Here is a 22,329-nt window from a genome sequence, read left to right as displayed (position 1 = left end):
AAAGATAGCAATTTTTCCTTTAAAAAAAAAAAAAATGTTGACGTTTTCTTTAGGGAGGCAGGAACAAGTTAATGGCATATCCATTCATTTCAGAAAAGAAAGATAATAATAATGATTTGGGATGGACACAGTACGGAAATGTGAGGCTGTTAATGTTGAATAAACATTTTTGACTAGCAGATATAGCTCCGACCAATCACCAAGCATTCGCATCTTTCATACACCAGTGTGAGTAGCACTGGAGGCAATGTGTGAAGTGCCTTGCCCAAGGACACAACGACACATGACTTGGGGAGAGCGGAAATCGAACAGCCGACCTTCTGGTTACAAGACGACCGTCTCTACCCCTGAACCACGGCCGCCACAAATGTGTTCAAATGTAGCCGTTCAAATGTAGCCGTTCAAACGTAGCGTTTTCCCCTTAATGCTGTGGTATTGATTTACACACTTTTTTTTTTAGCAGATGACCTACATTATACAATACGTTTGAAAATTAATTACAGTAAGTAAACATTGTTTATTCGTAAAATATTATTATTTCTGCAGCGCATGAGTTCCGTTCTGCATTTTTTCCCATAATTCCATTGGGTAGGTGCATGCACAAGTCAATACCCCCTGGCATTATGAAGGAAAAATGCTAAGTTTTTAGCATTTAGCCTACTACAAGATTAAGATTAACTCATTCACTGCCATTGACAGCAATAGACGTCAAAAATTTATTTGAACTATTTCTATTAGTTTAACATTTTTTTTCCATTTTTGTTAACAAGAGTATAAAAGCCTAGAATTTTTTGGTGTACATTTAGAACAGATATAAAATTTGTGATTAATTGTGAGTTAACTAGTGAAGTCAAATTGTAATCACCTGATGCCCCTAATTTTTAATAATCTTTTCTTTAAAATCATTTTTTTTAAGAAAAGATTATTAAAAATTAAGGGGGTCAGGCGATTAAATTTTTTAATTATAATTAATCGCATGACTGCACTAGTTAACTCACAATTAATCACAAATTTTACATCTGTTCTAAAACAATAAAAACAATTCTAGATATTCATACCTTTTGTTAACAAAAGTGGGAAAACTGTTAAACTAATAGAAAAAGTTCAAATACATTTTTGACGTCTATATCCGTCGATGGCAGTGAATGAGTTAAGATTCACTGACAGTCACACCCACCTAAGCGGGGCAACATTAATTCTCCGTATTTGCCGCGGTGAGCAGCAGCAATGGTTGTACTCAGGTATGATTTCGTGATCTAACCCCCCTATTCCAACCCTTAATGCAGAGTGTCAAGTGGGTCCCATTTTTAGAGTATCTGGTATGACCCAGCCAGGGATTGAACCCAAGACCGCCCAGTCTCAGGACGGACACTCTACCACTAGCCATGACATGAATGAAACATTTAGGCGCTGCAAGGGAGTGTAGCAGTGATTGGTGAAGGTGCACCATCGGGCCTCATCAAACATGTGATCCTCCTCTTCCTAATCTGCAACATTACACACATTCATGACTTATTCCTTCTCATTAGCCAAAGTACTTCTGATTCAAGAGCCTCCTCCGTGAGTCGCTTTACCCCCGCTGCGTGCGATGGCGGTCTGTTGCACTGTAACGCAATCTCCTCCTGGACCGTCCATCATGTTTGATTCCTCCATGGACAGGAATGAAAAGATAATCAAACCATTGTCGTGGTGCCTCAAACTGCGACCCCCCACTCACACACACACATGCACACACACCTGCAATAAAGTAAGCTAATCAAAGGTTATTGTGGCCCTCTGAAAAGTGCCATAAAAATAGCAATTATCTAAGTGTTTGACTGCTGTCTGGCGTACGTGTGCTGTCATGGATGTGGACATTTAGTTCTTTATGGGCTTTCCATGTAGAAACAGTCGGGAACAATAAAGACCGGGAGATTTTCTTGGGAATGTGGCGCAAATCGGAACCCAAAGTTGTCTTGGAATGGTGAAAATATGCGATTTGTACTATTTTCTGACTGTTTTCTTCATAATTCGGAGTGTAACATTTTACTTGAGGTGAGCTCAGGCCGTGTTGGAGGAGGTGAGCGATTTACCGAGGTTGGTGGGTGGAGATGGAGGGGGAGGAGAAATTTATGGGGGCTGAGGAGGGGGAAGAAAGTAAGACGAGGGAGAGTGTCTGTTGAATTATTCAATGTCCGATGTCTGAATGAGTTAGCATCAATGAAGTTCAGGACACCAAACACGGTAGTACCTCTAAACCCGCTTTGCCCGTGCGCCCTCGGCCGCATCTTCACACGTATGCATATATTGTATGCACACGCACAGTATAAGCAAACATACATGTTTACCTGCCGTTTCCGACATCTTGCACAAACACTGTTGCATGTTTGCATGTCAGCTCAGGCACTTCAAAATAAAAAGCGGCAAGTCTCTTTGGTGCCCCGTGGTGAATTATTCAAGTGTTGAGGGAAGCGGTGTGTGCCGCTGATGAGACTGCAGGTGACCCTGCAGCCGGCAGCAAGGACGTGGCGCCACCTCCCACGGCTGTCACTTTGCGGAGGGGCTCTTTGGAAAATGTGTTTAGTGTGACATTTACATACTGGGGCTGTCGCTGTGGATCTGGCAATTCTTCAAGTTTCGTTACTCTAAATGCTAATTGAAACCGTTTCAAGCGATCATCAAACAAAACTGTACAGAAGCCTGACTGGACACATTATCAAGTGAGATGCAATGGAAAAACTAGCGTTTAGACCAGGGGTCTGCAACCTACGGCTCTAGAGCCACATGTGGCTCACTGTGGCTCTCTAAAAAACTATTTAGTAGAAATTAAAGTCTTTTTTAAACATATACTGTATATGTTTTTTTAAGATGCAATATTATTTAAATGAATTAATTATTAAATAAAAAAATGAATAATTAAATATTTTTTAAAATGGCAGAAAAAGAGAGGCATATGGTGGATGAAAAAGTTTTTTTTTTAAATGCCTAAAAATGTCCAAAATGTGACCATAAAATGCCCAAGAAGGAAGAGGAAAAGCAGAAAATTAGCATAAAATGTCCATAAAATTACCAAGAATGACAGAGAACTGTGTAAAAAAAAAAGAGGGAGAGAAATCGTTCAAAAAGTAAGCAGAAAATGTCCAATAAACAAATTAAGATATCACAAAAAAATAACATATAATGTCGACAAAATTGCCAAAAATATCAGAAAAATTATGGGGGAAAAAGGCAGAAAAAATGTAAAATAAATAAATAATAATAATAATAATTAAAAATAGCCATAAAATGTCCAAAAAAAGGAGGAAAAGAGGCAGAAAATTACCATACGTCAATAAAATTGCCCACAATTTTTGAAATTTAACAGGAAAGCAGAAAAATTAAAAAAGTCAAAAGGTAAAAGAAAATTAATGTCTACGATCTCATCATTTTGTGTCGAGGTGCAACTCTAATTAGCTCTTGGGCTGTCAGTACATTAGACACTGAACAATAACACACTGTTTCCTTCATCATAATCTTCAAATGTTTTGCAGCCCCAGACAGATTTTTGGTTATTCATTTGGCCTAAAATGGCTCTTTTGACAATAAAGATTCCTGACCCCTGGTTTAGACTTAAACTTTTTTTTGTAAGTACCGGTATATCATTCACTTGCTCTTGGCTCTTCAATTGACATTGGAGCAGCATTGCAAAATTGTTACCTGGCAATTCTGGATTCTGGATTCAGCACCAGTTTGAGAAGCTTTATGGCCATCACACTGCTTTAATGCTCAGTAGAATGTTACTTTATGCTATCCTTGGCAAGTTTTCGAAACAGGATCTGATCTTGATAAACAACACAGCGCTACATTCTTCTTTTTTTTTTTTTTCTTAGAAAAAAACAGCGCTACATTCTATGAGTGTGCAAAATTGTCAAACTGGTGAGGAGTGAGCTGCTAGTTCAGCCTGGTTACATCACATCCCCTCAATCCATCTTCCTCGTCTCTACATGGTACCTGTTGTACATGTCTGTATGTGCGTTTTTTTTTCCAGGCTCTTGCTGTGCTCCCCTTTGGGAGCATGGCTTGAGGCTTGTGTTTTTCCCATCCCCCTCACTAATGTCTTCATTTCTTATCTAAGATCTTGAAAAGCCAGTACCAACAGGTCTTTCCGTCCTGTCTCCCTCTGTTGGTCATTTTTTTCACGTTTTTTGGAGGGGTTCCTGTTTAGTCACTTTTGTAGCTCTGTTTAATGCAATAACAATAAAGATCCAGTCATTCATTCATTCTGGATGGCCATAAAGCTTCCCAAGGTGGCGCTGAACTATAGTTAGGATGTAAAAACTTGCCAGGCAGAAATTTTGCAAAATCCCTCCAGGGTCAATTGGAAAGTCATTGGCAGAATGATATGCTTACAAAAAAGATAAATGCTGATGGCCTCACGTCTATCTGAATGACACCAAGTTTATAATAAGTATAATCATCCCCCCCCCCCCCACACACACAAAGTTTTGAAAAGAGACATAAGATAAGATGAGAAGGTTATCTTGATGATTTCTAAAGGGGTCAAAACACACAGTAGACATTTAGAAAAAAATATATGAATAATTTAATACTGTAGAATAAACATACACAGCAAGAAACTGTTATATAAGATTGCATGCAATTTTATTTATTTTTAATGCATTCTCCCCTAAATTCAGACTAGTTCCCAGGTGTCTTATGCTTAATGTCTGTGAAATGATTTTGCCAAAAACCCCAAGGATCAAGAGTTATGTACATATTTATGCAGCATTTTTCTTATCTAGCCTCCATCAAGTTATTCCGAGGCCTCATGCACAACTAGGTTTATACAAATATAAATAAAAAGTACACTTGCCATAATATTTTCTGTTTACCAACGTTCCCAGAAGGTGAAGAAGTGACATTTTATTTGTGCTTCCATCCATCCAGTAGCAATCCAAGCAATTGAGTGATCTCATGTCATGTTCAATACAGCTCTTGTATTAGATTACTTGCACAGGTGTTCCTAATCAGTTATTCTTTGACATGGATGTTGTTTTTTGCAAGATGCTAGAGATGGATATACTTTGTACAACCAGTCTGATGGATGCTGTATGTTTACATATACGAAACATTTTCACTTCATGTTCTTTTTAACAGTCTTCACAGCCCGAGCATGTGACAGGAAAAGCATCGCAGGCTGTGCAGGCCAAAGTGTTGGCCAACCGTAAACCGGAGCGTGTCAGGTCCAACCGGCCAATCAGAAAGAAGCAACGTGGAAAAACCGTCAGGCCAATCAAAGTGACCGTCGCTAAGCTACCAGAGCATCAAGTCCCAGAGAAAAAGCGACAGTTACCACAGGGTAAGATTTGTGATGGATTCAGCCAATGGGAGGAAATCAACTGTAAAATGTTTGCCGTATTACTAGCTCAGAATTTAGATGTTTAGTCTTCAACTGATTCCTTGTCATTCTTTGAAATAATAGAAACTTTTTTTTTTTTTGAGATGGGAAGTAAAATTAAAAGTGTGCACACCCTCTTTTAAATGTGTGCAGAATTAACCAATCACATTGAAATTCATGGGAGTCAGCACACCTGCCAACATTTAAAGTGCCTGTGGTTGGCACACATTAAATTTGATAATTTCTAGTAGGCTTCTCCTGAAATATTTTTTTTTACCTTGACACTTTTGGAAATATTATTTTCTTTTCCCAGGAACTCCCCCCAAACCCCGCTTACAGGCACCACAGATTTCCATCTCCGCTTCCCACAGCACCCGAGAAAACTCCAGCTCAGGCCCCCCCAAACCAGAAAAGAATCCAAAAGTACACATCATCCCCCCCGTTTGGAACTCTGTGACTCCCACAGCCACTCTGCGTCCGACACCTCCCCCTATCACCCCTGCGACATCTGCAGTCCGTCCCAGGAGGGTCCATCAGTTGGTGCTGAAACCCGCCGTTATCGTCCTGCCTCCTCAGCAACTTCCCCAACCGCCACATCCTCATCCTCGACTCCACAATTGGAGGACCCCTGCGCCGATGTTACCCGCCTCTCAACATAAGTTTTATATCTGATTCTATATTAAATTAAGCTAACCAATGGATGAAATAGTGAAGCTTGTGGTAAAAAAAAAAATCTTTAAGACACACATATTGCAAGAGGCTGCAGCTCCTTTCTTTCTTTTGCGAATGCCTTTTTATTTTCACAACATATAACATTTACACTGTTGAAATGTGATGACGCAATTTGAAATGATTTACAGCATAATCCCCCTCTCTTGATTGATTTCATGTAAGTTTGGACGACAATCACTGTTTTTGAGAGGAGTGCAGGTGCTGACGCGCTGGCCCTTTAAAAGCAGTGACCTCACACTTTTGACTGTCTGCGTGGAAAGTGCATTAACTCGCGTGTATGCTTGATTCAAAGTGTGAGATGACAGGCATGGGAAGCAAGCAGGATATTTCACGTCCAGCCAAATGCAGAGGTGCCTTGAGAAACAAAGAGAATTGTATTAAAGACACCCACAAGCGGTGCCTTAAGTTAGCTTAATGCTAATAAACAATGCAAAAACAGCATAGACAGGCTAACGAATAGCATCTATGCAGTGGTGTTACAACATGTTAGGCAATGGATATTAGAACACAAATGTAGACAGACAATATAACAATGCTCGGGCATGTATTCTTTATCCTCTGTGAAAGTTACAGTAGTTGTGAAACTCTTCTTCATTTGTGCATGACTGTATTATACTGCCCCAGGTGGCCAATTCAGGCACACCAGATGGAGACACATTTTTTTTAATAATGAAGCACAAAATGTTTAATAAAATTTTAATTTTATTATTATCATTATCATTATTCAATGTCCTGTGTCTGAACAAGCTCCTACACATTTTTACAAAGTGCAACGCTACCAAGTGCTATTCTCCTTATTATTACATTTAAAAAAAAAAAGTTTTTTGTGTGGAGAAAAATGATATGAGTGTTTTGAGTTACAAGCGTGGTCACAAACTCGTATCTCAAGGCACCACCGTCAATGAAATGATCTGCCCTCTCTTGATCCCATATGAAAATTTTATGCGTAAAGATTCCTGAGGACATAGCGACATTTTGACTGCTAGCAATATGACATTCTTTATTTTCAACCCAATATATGGAGAATATTTTTTAGAGTATTTCCTAAAAAATAAAAAAAAACATAAAAAGGAGGAGTTGATTTTCTTGTGCCTATGTTCATCCATTTATGGTCGCGTGGAGATGACTTGTGCTGACAGCATCTACTTGATGTGTTTCCACCACTGGTGAATACTCAGAATCACATCAACATAAAACCATCAAGGTAACATGCATAATCAAAAACCCACGTCTATCTATCGCTCCCTCTCTTGTGCCTGAAATTATACTCTCATATATATACTCACATATTCCATTGTAATTACTTGATTATTACAATCACTTCACACAATCATCTGCAAAGGTGACTTCTTTTCCAGCTTCCCTTCCTTCATATAATGTATGGAGTCATTTAAATGCCATTTAGTGAAATTGCTGTAAGGTTGTGGTGACACACACCATGAGGCTTAGGTGACGCCGCCTTTCAGTCAGATGCTGATTGAGTGTGAATATAAAGCGATTTCATGAATCAGTTCTGAGCAGCATCAAGACTGGAGAGCACTTTTTTTCCCCCCCGAAAGCCAAATAAGTTTTCCTCTTCAATAAAAACACCTTTAATCATCTAGCACGTTTTGACCATTGTTTTCTTTTTTTGGGGTGTTGTCCAGAGTGCTGTTTGCTAACATATATGTACATCACTGGTTACCATGGCAACGGAGGTGTGAGTTGTTTGGGTGGTGGTGGTGGGGGAGGGGGGGGTGCAGTGCTCACTGGCGAGGGTCATTGCTGAGGGAGTTCCGATGGCTGTTTCTTGGTTTTCAGAGTGTCTATGAGAGACTGGACGCCGCGCTTCACGCTGGTGCTCACTCGGCGGCTCACCGAGTCGGCGGCGGGCGAGGACGAGGAGCCGGCTCGCTGCGAGGGCGGCCTCGCCACCAGACACTTCTGATAACGCAACTAAAGAGAAATCAGCAGAAAGAGAATTTTCTTGATATTCCAGTTTCGGTTCCGTTCGAACTACGCACAACTTACCACACAAGCTGCCTGCACCGCTTCCGACACGCATCCAGCATTGGGGTCGCACCAGAACACGTGACACTGGAAGTGTTGGCTTCCCGTGTCCATGATGAAGGCAAACGTGTGGACGTCCCGCCCGACTCCCATGAAGGATAAGAAACGGACACGACATTCCACCAACGCTTCCTCTTCCTCCTCCTATAAGACAATTCAACTATCCTCTTCAATATAAATATTGAGTCACGAGTCTAATTAAAATTCAACTGAATTAAATTCAGTATTGATTCCAAACTACAAAAAAATTGCCGAGTTTGACATAGAAGGGTTAGAAATACTGCATGCATGCGGATAGGGGACATATTCGAGAAAGACCTCTCACATTTAATAATGCTACACTCTCACATATCCTACTGAAATGCTATCACACACGAACCACTGATTTTTTTCTACTTATGCAGTAACGCATACAATGGTAAAACACTGTCACAAATGCTACTGCAACACTCTCACACACTACTGAAATGCCAATAGTGATTCTTTTCCCTCTCATATACATGAATGCAACACTCTCACCCGGTAGTAAAATTTTCTCACACGTACACACACTACAAAAAAAAAAATCTCATATATATGTCTGAAATACTCTCAAGCACACAATTAAAGGGCTTTTATACACATTACAGAAATTGTTTTCACTTGCACACCCAACTGAAACCCTCTCACACATACTAAAACATGCTCAGGCACATTTAATTTTTCAGCACACACACAAGTTTGTTTTACTATCTTTGTGGGGCCATCTCATTGACATAATGCATTTCCGAGCCCCTTCCCCTAACCCCAACCATCAAAAATGATTGCCTACCCCTATTCCTTACCCTAACCTCAACCATAACCCAATTCAAACCTAAACTCTAAAACCAAGTCTTGACCCTCAAAAAGAGAACTAAACTTGAGGGGCCCAGCAAAATGGCCCCACATGGACGGGTGGGCCCCACAACTCGGCGAAATCCCGAAATGTTGGCCCCACTATGGAACAAAAACAAGACCAAACGCACACACACACACACAGAAACACTCTCTTACCACACTACTGAATTGCTCTCACATCCACTAATGATTTTATTCCCACATTTACATATACTACTGAAACACTCACACATTATACTTAAATGCTCACACACACATATTTTTTTCCCGCTCTCACAGTTTTTTTTTTTACACACACATTACTGAAATCCTCTCACAGTGAGAAATGCTCTCTTATAATCATTTCAGTAGTGAGAAAGTGAAAGTGCATGAGAGTGTTTTAGTTGTTTGATGAGAGTGCTTCAGTTGTGTGTATGAGTGAGATGTAAACCTGAATGATGCCCCTAATGGCTCCTCATTCATACACGTGAAAAGTCAAAACCAAATCTTAGCTTTTAATTGGCTCAAAGTGAAAGTATGGAAGAGTCCTGTGGTATTGGCTCTCACCGGACCCCTGGAGGTGCCCGAACCACAATTTGAGAACCACTGCTAAAGATAACAATATTGTAAAATGGAAAACATGCCTTTTCTTTGATAACAGCCAGAGTGGTGTCAGCGATGCTGAGAATGACCGGCGTCCAGTCCTCCTTGCCTGTGGAGGACACCAGGCTGTCAATGGCGCCGTTTATGACGTCCATACCTGGAGAGAGAATACACACAAGGGGAGCATGAAGCCGGAGACGACGGTGGGAGGAATTTATTGCAAGTTCGAAGGGGGGTGTTTGGTTTTAAGAGCACCTATGGGCCGGTTGACTGACGTCATGCCCAGATAGAACACGTGGAACTTCTGCACCAGCTCAGTCTTTGGCATCGGAAATTCTGCACAGTGGAAAACACATAAAACACACATTTTTACCAACAACAAATAACATCTAACAGAGCTCCTTATGCTACAATAATTGGCTCAAACTGGAGAAATAAAAAAGGCTTGTGAATGTTTGCATATTTTAGGGTGCTGCTGCTGGCATGATTAGGGCTGGATGTTTTCTGGGTGGAAGTCCTGCTGGGTTTGTTTACATGGAGGCTTGCAGGCAGAACAGATTGCTCAAAGATGCCGGATCACCTGCATCAGCATCTAATCAGCAAGGGAGTTCAAGTAAGTTCATACTCCGCCCACAGGACCTCATTTTTGGGGTTGAAGTTTCAAGTTGGCAGAGACAGCTCTTTTTCTTCCCCCTTTTATTTTTTTAAATTTTTTTTTAAACACAGCAGCACTTGGAATAAACCCGATCACACATTGCCCGTTCTTCACAATGAGCTTTGGCCCATTTTGCACCACCGCCATCTTAATTGGTGAATTTCAGAGAGTAGAAATTCATCATGAGCTCATCTCCGTGGACAGACTATGGCAAATCAATCTGGGATAATGTCTTTTACCTGGATTCACCTCATCAGAGTGCACTCACACATACACACACACACGCACACACAGTGAGTTCCTCCAATCCTTTCCCTCGGCACTTCCAGGAAAACATTAGTTCCAAGGATTGAGTTTTTTTTTTTTTACACTTGAATGCACAGTGAGGACAAACAGAGGACATAGCAGGGACATTATCCTGACATCAGCAGCATTCCCATCTCAGCTATATGGAGAGAGCCACTGCACAAGAACATGAATGGAGAACCATCCATGCATTTTCTATACTGCTTATTCAGTTCAGGGTCAGATGGAGTCCATCCACCACATATAGCGATAGACACTATCAAGTGTTGCATTTTTTTTTGCATTGTAATATTCACAGCAGTTATTTATTTATTTATTTTTTTACACTTGCTTAACTCATTTGCTCCCAAAAACGTATAAATACGTTCTATTTTAAATGTTTTAAGTGTCCCAAACACGTATTTATAATTTTTTATATATATTTTTTATGCGAGAGCATACAGAGGCTTTGATTCAGCCTCTCAACCGTACAAAACGGTTGAAGCAATGGTAGTTATTACAAAAAAAGCCAGCAGGTGACAGCAGAGTAGAAGAGATCAACCACAGTTCTAAGCAGATTTGTGAATAATGATGATATATTCTAATGCCAATTGCTGCAAAATTGAAATAGTTAGCAATATACTTTTTTTCCAGATGAAAGAAGAAACTCTAATCTTTCTTTTGATAGGTTCCATGTTTTTATAGCAATATAACACAATATTCTGTGGGCCTTGCAAAATCAAGCAAAATCCAGTAAAACAGTCGGGAGTGAAGGGGATTGCTTCAGTGAAAATGGCTGAGAATGAATGAGATAATAGTTGAGGACGTTACATTTTACTTTCCCAGTAATAAGAATATACAATTGTGAGCCACTTGTGATATTATGCTGTTTGAACATCAATTATGCACTTAAATATATTTAAAAAAATATATATATATAATTTTTTTTAAACAAGCAGTTCTAAAAGATTCAAAGCTAATGCTTTGTACTAAAAAGTTACATTAACAATTTAAAAAGTTAAATATAACTGAACTGTGCTTAAAGTGGAAGTTAACCTTCGTAAACATTTCTTAAATATTGATGACATCAATGTTGCTCAGGGCTCAGGCAACGACCAATCACAGCTCACCTGTTTTCTGAAGGTGAGCTGTGATTGGTTGCTACCTGAGTCCCTGAGCAACTGTGATGTCATCTTCAGTTGACAGCAAGTGGCAAAATGGCCACCCCCTGAGATGGATAAAAACTGCTGGATTTTGCTGCTTCACTCATATTCCATTAACACAATATTAATCAGAATACCATATTTAGATCAGTGGGGCTGCATAGAACCTTTTAATTGTAAAAAAAATAAAAAAAATAAAATTAAAATAAAAAATTGGGGGTTGACTTCCCCCTTCAACATTGTATTGTAGTTTAATGTAAATTATAAACAAAGTGCACATTTAATTCAATGATTCTTTCCCATACTAAAAGGAGCCGACGCACCACACACTAATATACATTATTTCCTGAAAAACATATTGTTTCAAAAATATCTAATTGCTAGTCCTGAACCAAGACGTGTGACGTTAACCTCTCATTGGACACCAAAAGGTTACTAAATGGAATTAACAAGAAAGTTCAAAAGATGTGGGGGTTGCTACATGTTTTGATCCCAAAGTTAGCATGGGGAGCACTTCACCTCAAACAAGCACTAATTGCTTTCCAGTCAGCTTGACTGCCTCTGGAAGTGGCGAGTCGATATCCTTCTTCCCTTATTAGAGATGCTGGTGCTCTTTTCCACAAAGCGGATTTTACATTTTACAAGGGTGACTTCTGATGATGCTTTTCTTTCTTGCTGTGTAATTACGACTGAACGGAAGCCACAGGGCTACCATAAGCAAAATAGCCATCGGTGACTAGCATTAGCATTAGCCTTTGCCAGCGTGAAACCCAGTGGTGGGGTTTGGGTGAAGAAATCGCTGATGTCTTTATTTCTTCTGGAGTTGGTAGTTGTACTTTGGGATGTGGAGGAGTGCTACAATGCGAGACAAGAAACCACAGAAGGAAACAAAGCACACGGCCGACAAATCCACTTTTCCCATAGGGGCACTACGAGAAAAAAAAAGCCAAGTGTGTGTGTGTGTGTGTGTGTGTGTGTGTGTGTGTACCTTGTAGTGGCACATCAGAGCTAGTCTGGGAGGAGCTGCCAGCTGCAGCCTTGGCACTTTTCCTTTCAGCCATAATCTAGACAAGAGAAAGGGGGAACAAACAGAATTATAGGTGAGGGGTGCAAAACAAAACAGGAATAACACACAATGAAAGAGAGAAGAAACAAGGGTGGATCGAGGAGACAACAGCGTCGAGGCAAATGAAACCGAAGGCCCGATTTTCGTGCCCAATGCAAGTCTAGGGCAAACTGTGCGCATGGGGGGCGTTTCCGTTCTTTTGGCATTTTCATAGATGGGCACAATTAGAAAAAGGTATTTTCGCAATAGTGGGAGTGAACACAGCTGATTTGCTTCACGGCTAATGTAGCAGCTCCTCACATTCTCTTTAACCTCTGCACTTCAAATTCAACATTGCATTACACCATTTGCACCATAACTTAGACCTGCTCCAATCTGGTCTAAAGCCTAGTCTACTCTCAGTCACCAAATTGTCAGATGTGGGATGTGTGAATGAAAACCAGTTTGTTGGAACACCCAGCATGGCAATGCGTGGGCTGCCAAATTCCCAAAAATAGTAAACTAGACTTGCCCCAGGATGAAAATCATGATGTGACACCTTAGTTCGAAAATAATTAAAGAAAAAAATATTATACATTGGTGTAAGTTAAATTTTTTCTGTGATCACACTTGTAACTCCAAACACTTGTATCTCAAATTAACTTTGGTCATTGAAACAAATGGAAGAAAAATATAGCACCATGCAGCAAGTAGTATAGTTAAACAAATACAGCAATAACATTAAAATATTAAAATGTAAAGGTTTTGTGCATCATGATTTCATGCATTAGTTGTTGCTCTTTCTCGTGTATGCACCTTGCAGCATAATACTTGCTTGCATTTATGGACGTAGACAGTCACAACTGCTCAGTAAAATGCATAAATATTAGCCGTTTTTCACAGAAGCTGTTGTTATATTGTCTCTTTACATGTGTTGCTGCACTGTTTGTGTTCAAATATCAATCCCTTAAAGGGCCAACACTACCAAAACATCAATGCTAATTTTGGTAGCCTGTCAATGGTGTCCTACATCGTGCATTAGCTAGTAGACTTGCAACATCTTTTTTGTTTATTTTTCTTGTAAACTTCCAAAGGAAGGGTCCAGAAATACTTGGAAGAAATCACTTTTTTTTTTATTGTTCCCTATGTGCCGAAATTTAATGTAATATTTCTGCTCACAATTCAAGACAAAACTTTTCTTTCAACATAATTAGTCATAGTTATTTCAGGGTTTTCATTTTGAATATGCAATCTCATGACTAATAAATTCAATTGTATATTTATTATGTGGGAATAAGATTAACGCAAATTATTCCGCCTATAATAGTTCTCGGATGCAATTTCAGCAGAAGTCATTATGGCAGCGTCATATTCCATCACTCGCTGAATATCTGTTGAATTCTGAACTGAAGTGTGTCAAAAGATGCAATCTGTTTCCCTCCTTCCACTTGGCCGCCCTTCTGCTGCAGTGCTCGCACTCTTTCAAAGTGCATCAATGGGTGCGTTGTTTGCACGCCGTCGTCGCGCTCACTTTGTATGCAAGACACTCTCAAGTAATCACAGGTGTCGTTAATCAAAGTGCGTGTGGTCGGTTTGCGTCTCATCTCACTGGGGAACGTGTGGAAATACGCACGCACACAAACAACGCACTCGTCACACAGCAGTAAGGGTAGCTGAGTTTGTCTCCCACGGCGTAGACAGCGGTGGGAAGTCAGTAAGACGAAAAGTCAGAACCAAAGTTGGGCACTATTTTGTTTTCTATCGATATCTGCATTATTTATCAAAAACATCAAACTCACTGCACTGATCTCTACCCCCAACGCATTCCATACATAACATTGACTTGTTGCTACACAACCGCAGTACATTATCCAAGGCCAAAATTTTTTTTCCGTTTGTCATCAAATAGTACAATAGCAATAATTAAAATGCCGTTTTTACAATGCATCTCAATATTGATATTTTGTCCCACAAATACTCGACACAACGCTTGTCAAATAGTAAAGGGTAAAAGGAAAAATGTTTTCCAAGTAAGTTCAAAACAAAATACTAGGGGTGTCAGAAGATGAACATTTTTTCATCTGCATGACTTCAATAGTTAACTCACAATTAATCACACATTTTATATATCCATTCCAAATGTACAATAAAATGTACAGTATTCTTTTTTACAAGTTTTCATACTCTTGTTAACTAAAAAGTGGGGGAAAAATGTTAAACTAATATAAATATAGCTGCATCTTTTAGTCATTGATACAGTAATTTCATAATAATTCATAAGAGTGAGTTAAATTAAAATGAAAACGATGTACTGCACTGTAAAAAACAAGTGTGATATTGATATGTGTTGGTCATTTTTCTGCCACTAGATGGCATAATTGTATTTGTAAGACGTTGCTGACAGCTCAGATAATTTTTCTATTCATATTAAGAGCTATTACATGAAGTTACATGTTTCAAATTGTAAAATACAACTTGACCCCAGTCTCCACAAATATATGCATTATTATTAAATGTATTATTGCTAAATTTTTAAGTGGATGTGTCTGCTGCGTAATGACTGGGATTCCCCCACTACAGGCTTTCCAAGTAAGAGGCGGTCATTAATCGTGCATTAAAAAAAAAAGAAGAGTGGCATCAAAATTAATGCACACATTTTGACACCACAAAATAATCACGTTTCTGTAGAAATCACACATAAATGCTGAAAACTCCAAGTTGAACTGAAATGTTGTGAAATTAGTTGAAATGTAGAATGTGAGATTTGTTATGAATTGAACCGGTCAAGAAATGTAGAAAGTGGAGGTAAATGTGTAAAATATCCCTTATGACTGTTTTGGGTTGGGTCATGGGGTCATATGTTGTTATTATGTTGATGTTGTTGCTGTGCAGTTGCTATATCTCTTGTGACATTTGTAGTTGCTATGCACCTCAGGATGATGATGATGTATTTGTCACTCTTATTTTGAGTAGTTACTCTTTGTATTTGACATGCAGTTATGTCTCTTCTGATGATGATGATGATGATGATGTTGTTGTCAGTTACTATGCAGTTGCTAGAGTCCTGGCTAGTCACTCTTATTTTGTTATACAGGCCTTTATTCTGTCATATACAATTGGGCCATTTTTGTCAGTACGTCGAGGTTTCCTTTCTCTACTCTTCCATGTAAGCTTTCTTCCATTGAAGCTGGTCTTCCATGTAATCGAGGTTACTTCCGTGCATGCTCTCATGCACTTGAATGTTTATTTTTTGGGGGGAAGGACTGGGATTTCATTTCACACACCTTTAATTTTAAAAGTTTAAGAGGTTTGAATCAGTAAATTAATGCAGATGGAGAAGTGTGTCAAAAAAGTGGACAGGATAATATCAATAAAAGCACTCAGACAATAAATAAATACCATTCATTAACTTTTATGTCATTAAAATTTTGTGAGAACAGGCAAACATGGCATGGAAATCTGTAAATATGGAGACATGCTACGTGCTAATGGAGAAGATTTGCAGTTGCTGGTAATGGCACCCACCTTGGAGCAGATTTCGTGAAGACTTGTGGCGATGGCTGCGGCGGGCGTATCACATCGGAACACGTGACATTTGAGCACCCGCGTGTTCTTGTCCCTTGCCACGTAGGCAAAGTCCCTGAAGACACATTAAACACGCAAATTATCGCACATCAACACGCCGCCCAGCCATGACATCAACACTGCTGCGATGGAGAAATGTAAGGTGGACATTTCTGGGACACTTATGAGGTAAAAGTAAAAACAAGGTCATTCTTGTTGACCAGTGAATGACATCATGACTTACTAATAGTATTGCAAGTTTGACATCAGTGATTCTCAGACATTTTACACAGAGTACAATCTAAAAAATAAAATAAAATTTGGCTCTCTGAGTACCAACAATGACCAACATTAAAATGCTGTAGTGAAGTCGGTCCAAGTGTTCGTCAAAAATGAAGCAGATGTTTTATACCTATATGTATTGAATATTATAAGCCACGTTAACATTAGGTAGTTTGAACATTAACAATATGCTTGAATAAAGGTAATTAAAAAACAACAACAACAACCTTATATGATAATTCAATTAAATTGTATTGCACATAAAATGTTCTTGTTACCTAAAAAAAATCTTTGAAAACAATTGAGTTTTAATTAAGTTAAAATATATTGTAAATAAACGCTGAATACAACTGAACTGTCCTTCAAAATGTTCTGATCAGTAAAAGCAAAAAAAAAAAGATAAAGACATACTTCAGTACTTAGCTCGGTTTAAAAAAAAATGTATGCATCGTTAAGAATGCATATGTTGAAAATTTGACAAATAGAATGGAACCTAGGTTAAAAAAATGGTCTAGTGACATTGGTTGTAGCTTTTTTTTTTATCCCTAAAATGAAAAATACTTAAGGCACAATTCAATAAAAACATATTACCCATAAAAGTTAAATAAAAATGGTTCCTAAATAAATTTATCAAAACAAAACATTCTAAAAGTGCAAATGCAAATCTAATGGAGTTAAAAGTCAAAAATTAAGAAAATTTACAAAACAAATACAATGTAATATATTACAAACTTGAGCCACAGTAACATGATGCACATTTTGGCCATTTAATTAAGATATTCTTTTTTGTAACACCAGAGGGCGCCCTTGTACGACACTTTGCATATCAGTGTTTTAGATAAGATAAGTCCTATACCGCCAATAGTTGCCTGAATTGAAGGCTCAAAAAAGAAATACCCCCAAAAAATTAAGTGGAAGAATGCTGACTAAGGTTAAAAAAAAAATATCCTGGAAGTTTTTTTTTTTTTTTTGGAAAGTTCCCAAACAAGAACATCGTCAGAGAAAAGAGGACATTGTAAAAGGGCTTTTAATGTGTGAAACCAATTTATTAGCTTGCGTATGGTTCCTTTTATCTTCTTTATGTGGCGAAGTTAATGTCGACAATGAAGTTAACATTAGTACAAAGAAAGGAGTAAACATCAAATGCAATGCAGGTTGGAAGGAGAGATTTAGGCAAAGACCCTTTGGCTCATTTATGAGCTTTTTATTTTTTTTTAAACTTTATGTTCCATCTCATTTGAACAGCACAATGGTGACTGTTGCCTCTCCCCCTAGCCTGCAGGTATTACTTCTTGTCAAGCTGCTTTGGGACATTAATGCATATTGAGATGAAACGCTTCACCTAGAGGGCGTGTAGCTTTGTGCCAATATTTGGGGTAATGGACAATTTATATTCCACATTTTCTTCACCCGTTGCGTCTTGGATTTGCTCAGCTTACATCTTCCATACCAATATCTATTCCTGGCACTGTTAAAATCCCCATTTTAACCATATTTATTTATCCCATTAACTTATATCAACCCTTTTTTAAAGTGTGGGCACATCCTCCCATTCTTTTAATGCCTCCTTGTTTACAGCAGCATCTTAAAAGTAAAAAAAGACATGATCCACAATGTATTATTATGCTGCAGTTTGCATTATGAGTTTGATGAAAACATCATTTTGAGTTTCTATAAAAATAAATCACTCATAATACTGTAATGTGGTAGAAATATGTACTTCAACAACAGCAACAATAATAATTTAACATGTACAATTTGACTACATTTTAGGAAGTGTTTCGGAAAAGAATGCTGTACATTTTCTCTTCAGGATAACAATCCTTTGCAGCTAAAAGAAAAAGTAACGTAAGGCATCAAATACCTTCACTGCTGATGATTTTCTGCCTTCAGCAACTAAAAAAAAAAAGAAGCTGTTTCTTGAATCCCTGATGATGGAGACATCCTGCAAGTACCCTTCGGTGGCTGTATTTCCTCCCAGGCAAATGAGCTATTTTTGCAAAATTTAAGGTGTGGAAAGAGGAAAAGTGACAACAAATGTGTAATCTTCCACCGCCGATGAGCTACTCGTGAATTCACCTTTCTTGCGGATCTTTTTTTGGAACCTGTCCTCCTATTCACTGTTTCTGTGCTCTCTCTGAGACATCCCAAGATACTACAAAACGGTTCCAAAGTCCTGTCTGATGTAAAAGTAGGGCTTTGGGGCAATTAAGTGGCATTTTGGTGTTAAGGAGCTTTGAGGTGACGGGAGGCCAAAGTCACGGCTAAAAGTCTGGCATTTACAGGCAATTATAAACTTTTGTGGGTGGCGTCAATTATTCGCTCATTCTCAGTATTCTCAGCAGGGCTCGGTTCCTATCGCTTGTGAATATATTGCATGTTCATTTTTAGTCATGGTGTGAATGAAGAAAAGTTAGGAGAAAGGTTGGAAAGTGTCAAAGGAATGATGTAGGTAGGTAGGGGATGACACATTATTTCTTTTGGGGCGTGGGGGGTACAGTAAACACACACAAACACGCGAATATACAGGAGAAAAGTGACACATTCTCCACATTAATGAGTGAGAGAATCGGCACACACAAAAAAGCTGGAAGATGCCTGCTATAAAACGTTGCTTCCATCCAAGGCTAAAACACAGGTATAGGAAAGTAAGTCCATGCGGTGAAGCAGCGAAATGTCCGGTCGAAAAGGAACATTTCATCATACATCGCTTCATAAGCTGGTGGTGGATGAGAATAGCGGTTAGCCTCATTAGCTTCGGCCACTCTGATTGCCGCTAGTCTTAAAATATTCATACCAACGGTACCACGGGACGGGCGGTGAGGACCAGCAGCATCGCCATGAAGCGAAGCAACATCTTTATCAAAATGTAATGACCAATAATGCTTTCACAATAACAATGTGGTAACGAGAAGTTCGTAACACATGTTGCGATACAGCATACGGACGTAGCGTGCTACAAGATGGGTAGCTTAGTCAGATATGCAAGTCTATCCTAAACTCTAGTAAAAGCGCAAGTGAAATAGAAAGAGAGAAACAGAGAAATGTCCAGGATAGGGTGACCAAATGTCCTCTTTTGCCTTGTTTAGGTCCAGATATTTTTTGTTTTGTAATAAATACATGAAAATGTCATTGTGAGGAATCAATTTCCACTATTTTCAGAATAGTCAACTACAAAAAAATGTTGTTCAAAAGTCACCCTATGCATTTCTCAAATCATCATCCATAGAATTGGCAAATATGGAGCATTCACAGCCGGTATTCATCACAACAACCTTTGTTTTTATGAGTCCATTATCCAGGCTGTAATGCTGCTTAATTGTGCTCATACATGCTGGGTCGATAACGCTCCTCCGCCTGTGACCAAAGGAGAAAGTGTGATGTGGCGTGAGTGAGGTGTGGTTTGGAAACGTTTGAGACGCGTGCCAACGAGGAGAATGAGCCACCTTTCCGTTTTCATTACAAATGGTTCATTTATGGCTCCACTTTCACATTAGCAGTCATGTAATGGCTGTGTGAGTTGCGTTCGGGTACACTTTGTAAATCAAAGTGAAATGTTTCTTTTTGTAGAGTATTATTTTTTTAAAATCAACAAAACTGTTTTCCATGCCGATCTATGGTAGTGCCAAAAATGGAGAAGCATAATCACACTTGAGTACGACACGGAAAGTTATAATTACCTTTCTCTGGTTCCCGGGAAGCAGAGGGAGATGGTGGCAGGAGGATGTGTTAGGTTTTTAAAAGATGAGTAATAGCGAGAATGAAGAAGGAAAGAATGAAAGGAGAATAGGAATTGAGGAAAAGGGGAAACAAGAGCACAAGGGAAGGAGCAACGTTAATCCATCGGAACATCAGTGACATCAAGTGTATGATTATGTAGATGTGTGCAAACATTGTTCGTTCTCATGCTCATTGTTCTTTGTTTGCAGTGTCACATCAGAGAAACTGTCACTCAAACTGCTCCATTTGTTTATCACGTCTCGTCACTCGTTTCCTTTACCAAAATGAAACCACTCTCCCCTACATACAAAACAGATTGATCAATACAATACAGCGGTACTTTGAAATAATATTTTCTTGTAATTCTAATTTTGGCTCATACCACAAAGCGAATTATTGACCAGGTACTTGTAAGTCAAGGTGCTATTGTGTGTGTGTTAAATTCAATATAAATAATAATATAATAATAAATTCAAAAAAAAAAATCCCGGGATTGTGTAGCTTCAGTAATGTTGTTTCTATTGTAATCAAATGAAACTCTCAGAGTGATGCGGTGCAATTGGATGCTCTTCAGAGCTCTCACACGGAATCTCATTAGATTATCAAGGTGTGCCTAATGTTGTGGTCAGTGAGTGTGTATATTATTTACCGGTATAATGTACAGTTTTAAATGGCTATATGAGGCTAAATGGCTATTGAGGATGTTTGCGGTGCAATCTGTGTTCTCAGCTCATGTGGGTGGATTTTGCTTCTGAGGCCACATGAGCTCAGGGCGTATCAATACACTGATCCGGTACTAAGTGACAGAATGATTTGATCTGGAGTCAATGGATGAAAGCCTTAAAGGTAGGTGTCAGGAATCGGTGCTGAAAGGTGAGGGTGTATCAATTAATCTATCAATATCCTTTATTTAACCAGTTCAAAAAAAAACTTGGCGTGAAATGCCGGGCACAAAATCTAAATGGTTACGCCAAGCACACAAAATACAGATATATTATGATCACACACACACTATAAAAAAACAACAATAGGATTATATGAGTGTGATCGCAAGTTATGTTCAGTACGTTGCTTAAAAGCACATTGTCAGAAAGCAAACTTGCATCTTTCTAGCAAATCTTCACAATTTCCATACTGCACTTTTCCTACCCAGTGCCCAGCTGGCCTTAAATATTAGTTGCCTCTCAAAAGCGCGATACACATTGAGTCACCCCCTTTGGTCATGTAGCAAGAAAATCACACCAATATCAAAACAGGCTTCAAATCTCTTCATTTTGCATCTTCAGGTGCTAAAATGACATAATAAACTGCTGCAATAAAATATCCTTGCTAGAGCAGTGAAAACAACACAGACATACTGTAACTGGTCCCCAGCATGGTCTGCTTGGCCTTCTCTGTTGACGCCGTATTCACAATGGCTCAGTGGAGACTCATGTTCTCACACAACCATCTGTGTTACACGCTAGAAACCAACGTAGCAGCGAGTCGATGTGTGCACGCTTCATACAAACTCCAGTGATCAAACACATTTACAAAACACTATAGATGCTATGCTAACACGCGTGATGTATGCTAATTGCGGAGTTAAATGCTGATTGTAGAAATCTGGGGAAGGAAACACACTCAATTGCCAGCAGAAACGAGTGGATGGCAGTTTTTCGAGATATGACCCATTGTTTGGCAGATTTTTTGGGGGGCCAACGCTACTCACTTTACAACAAGTAGCACATTGACAGATTAGAGAACAGTTCTTCATCAAAAAGGCTTCAAACTATTTATTGCCACTCGAAGCTGAAGTTTACTGTCTAATGAAGCACAAAACAAAGAGAATTAAACATTGTGTATTACCGCAACCACACAGCTTTAGTAAGTCGTTTAGCTTAATGCTAACAATGAATAGAACATTTGAATTTGGAATTTGTGAGTTAATAGTACTTCAAAAAATAAAACAAGCAAACTCAAACATAGCCATAAATAGCTAAACTTCAGACATGACACATGTAAGAAAATAATAAATAAC

General features: G+C 38.9%; 2 protein-coding genes across 6 annotated transcripts in view; one reads left to right on the top strand and one right to left on the bottom strand.

The window, feature by feature from the left end:
- LOC144058996 (putative methyltransferase NSUN7) overlaps window positions 1–6,353 on the top strand; it is a 28,923-nt gene extending 22,570 nt beyond the window's left edge. The window contains exons 12-13 of the mRNA XM_077577742.1: window positions 5,116–5,317; window positions 5,670–6,353. Of these exons, the coding sequence (XP_077433868.1) occupies window positions 5,116–5,317; window positions 5,670–6,028 (561 nt within the window). The 3' untranslated portion in view covers window positions 6,029–6,353. The remainder of the gene's footprint in view (window positions 1–5,115; window positions 5,318–5,669) is intronic.
- The window catches only part of LOC144058995 (amyloid beta precursor protein binding family B member 2-like), a 38,955-nt gene continuing 22,749 nt past the window's right edge, over window positions 6,124–22,329 (bottom strand). For 4 of the 5 annotated variants that reach the window (XM_077577737.1, XM_077577736.1, XM_077577738.1 and 1 more), the window contains 6 exons: window positions 16,269–16,383; window positions 12,687–12,762; window positions 9,851–9,931; window positions 9,637–9,752; window positions 8,099–8,281; window positions 6,124–8,023 (listed from right to left, as the gene is read on the bottom strand). In XM_077577737.1, the coding sequence (XP_077433863.1) occupies window positions 7,847–8,023; window positions 8,099–8,281; window positions 9,637–9,752; window positions 9,851–9,931; window positions 12,687–12,762; window positions 16,269–16,383 (748 nt within the window). In that variant the 3' untranslated portion in view covers window positions 6,124–7,846. Of the gene's footprint in view, window positions 8,024–8,098; window positions 8,282–9,636; window positions 9,753–9,850; window positions 9,932–12,686; window positions 12,763–16,268; window positions 16,384–20,269; window positions 20,294–22,329 lie in introns of those variants that run through there. The other variant, XM_077577741.1, reaches the window with a different exon arrangement.

The sequence above is a fragment of the Vanacampus margaritifer genome, chromosome 10 (assembly GCF_051991255.1).
Source record: "Vanacampus margaritifer isolate UIUO_Vmar chromosome 10, RoL_Vmar_1.0, whole genome shotgun sequence".
Lineage (NCBI taxonomy): Eukaryota > Metazoa > Chordata > Actinopteri > Syngnathiformes > Syngnathidae > Vanacampus > Vanacampus margaritifer.
This window is presented reverse-complemented; position numbering and strand designations above follow the sequence as displayed.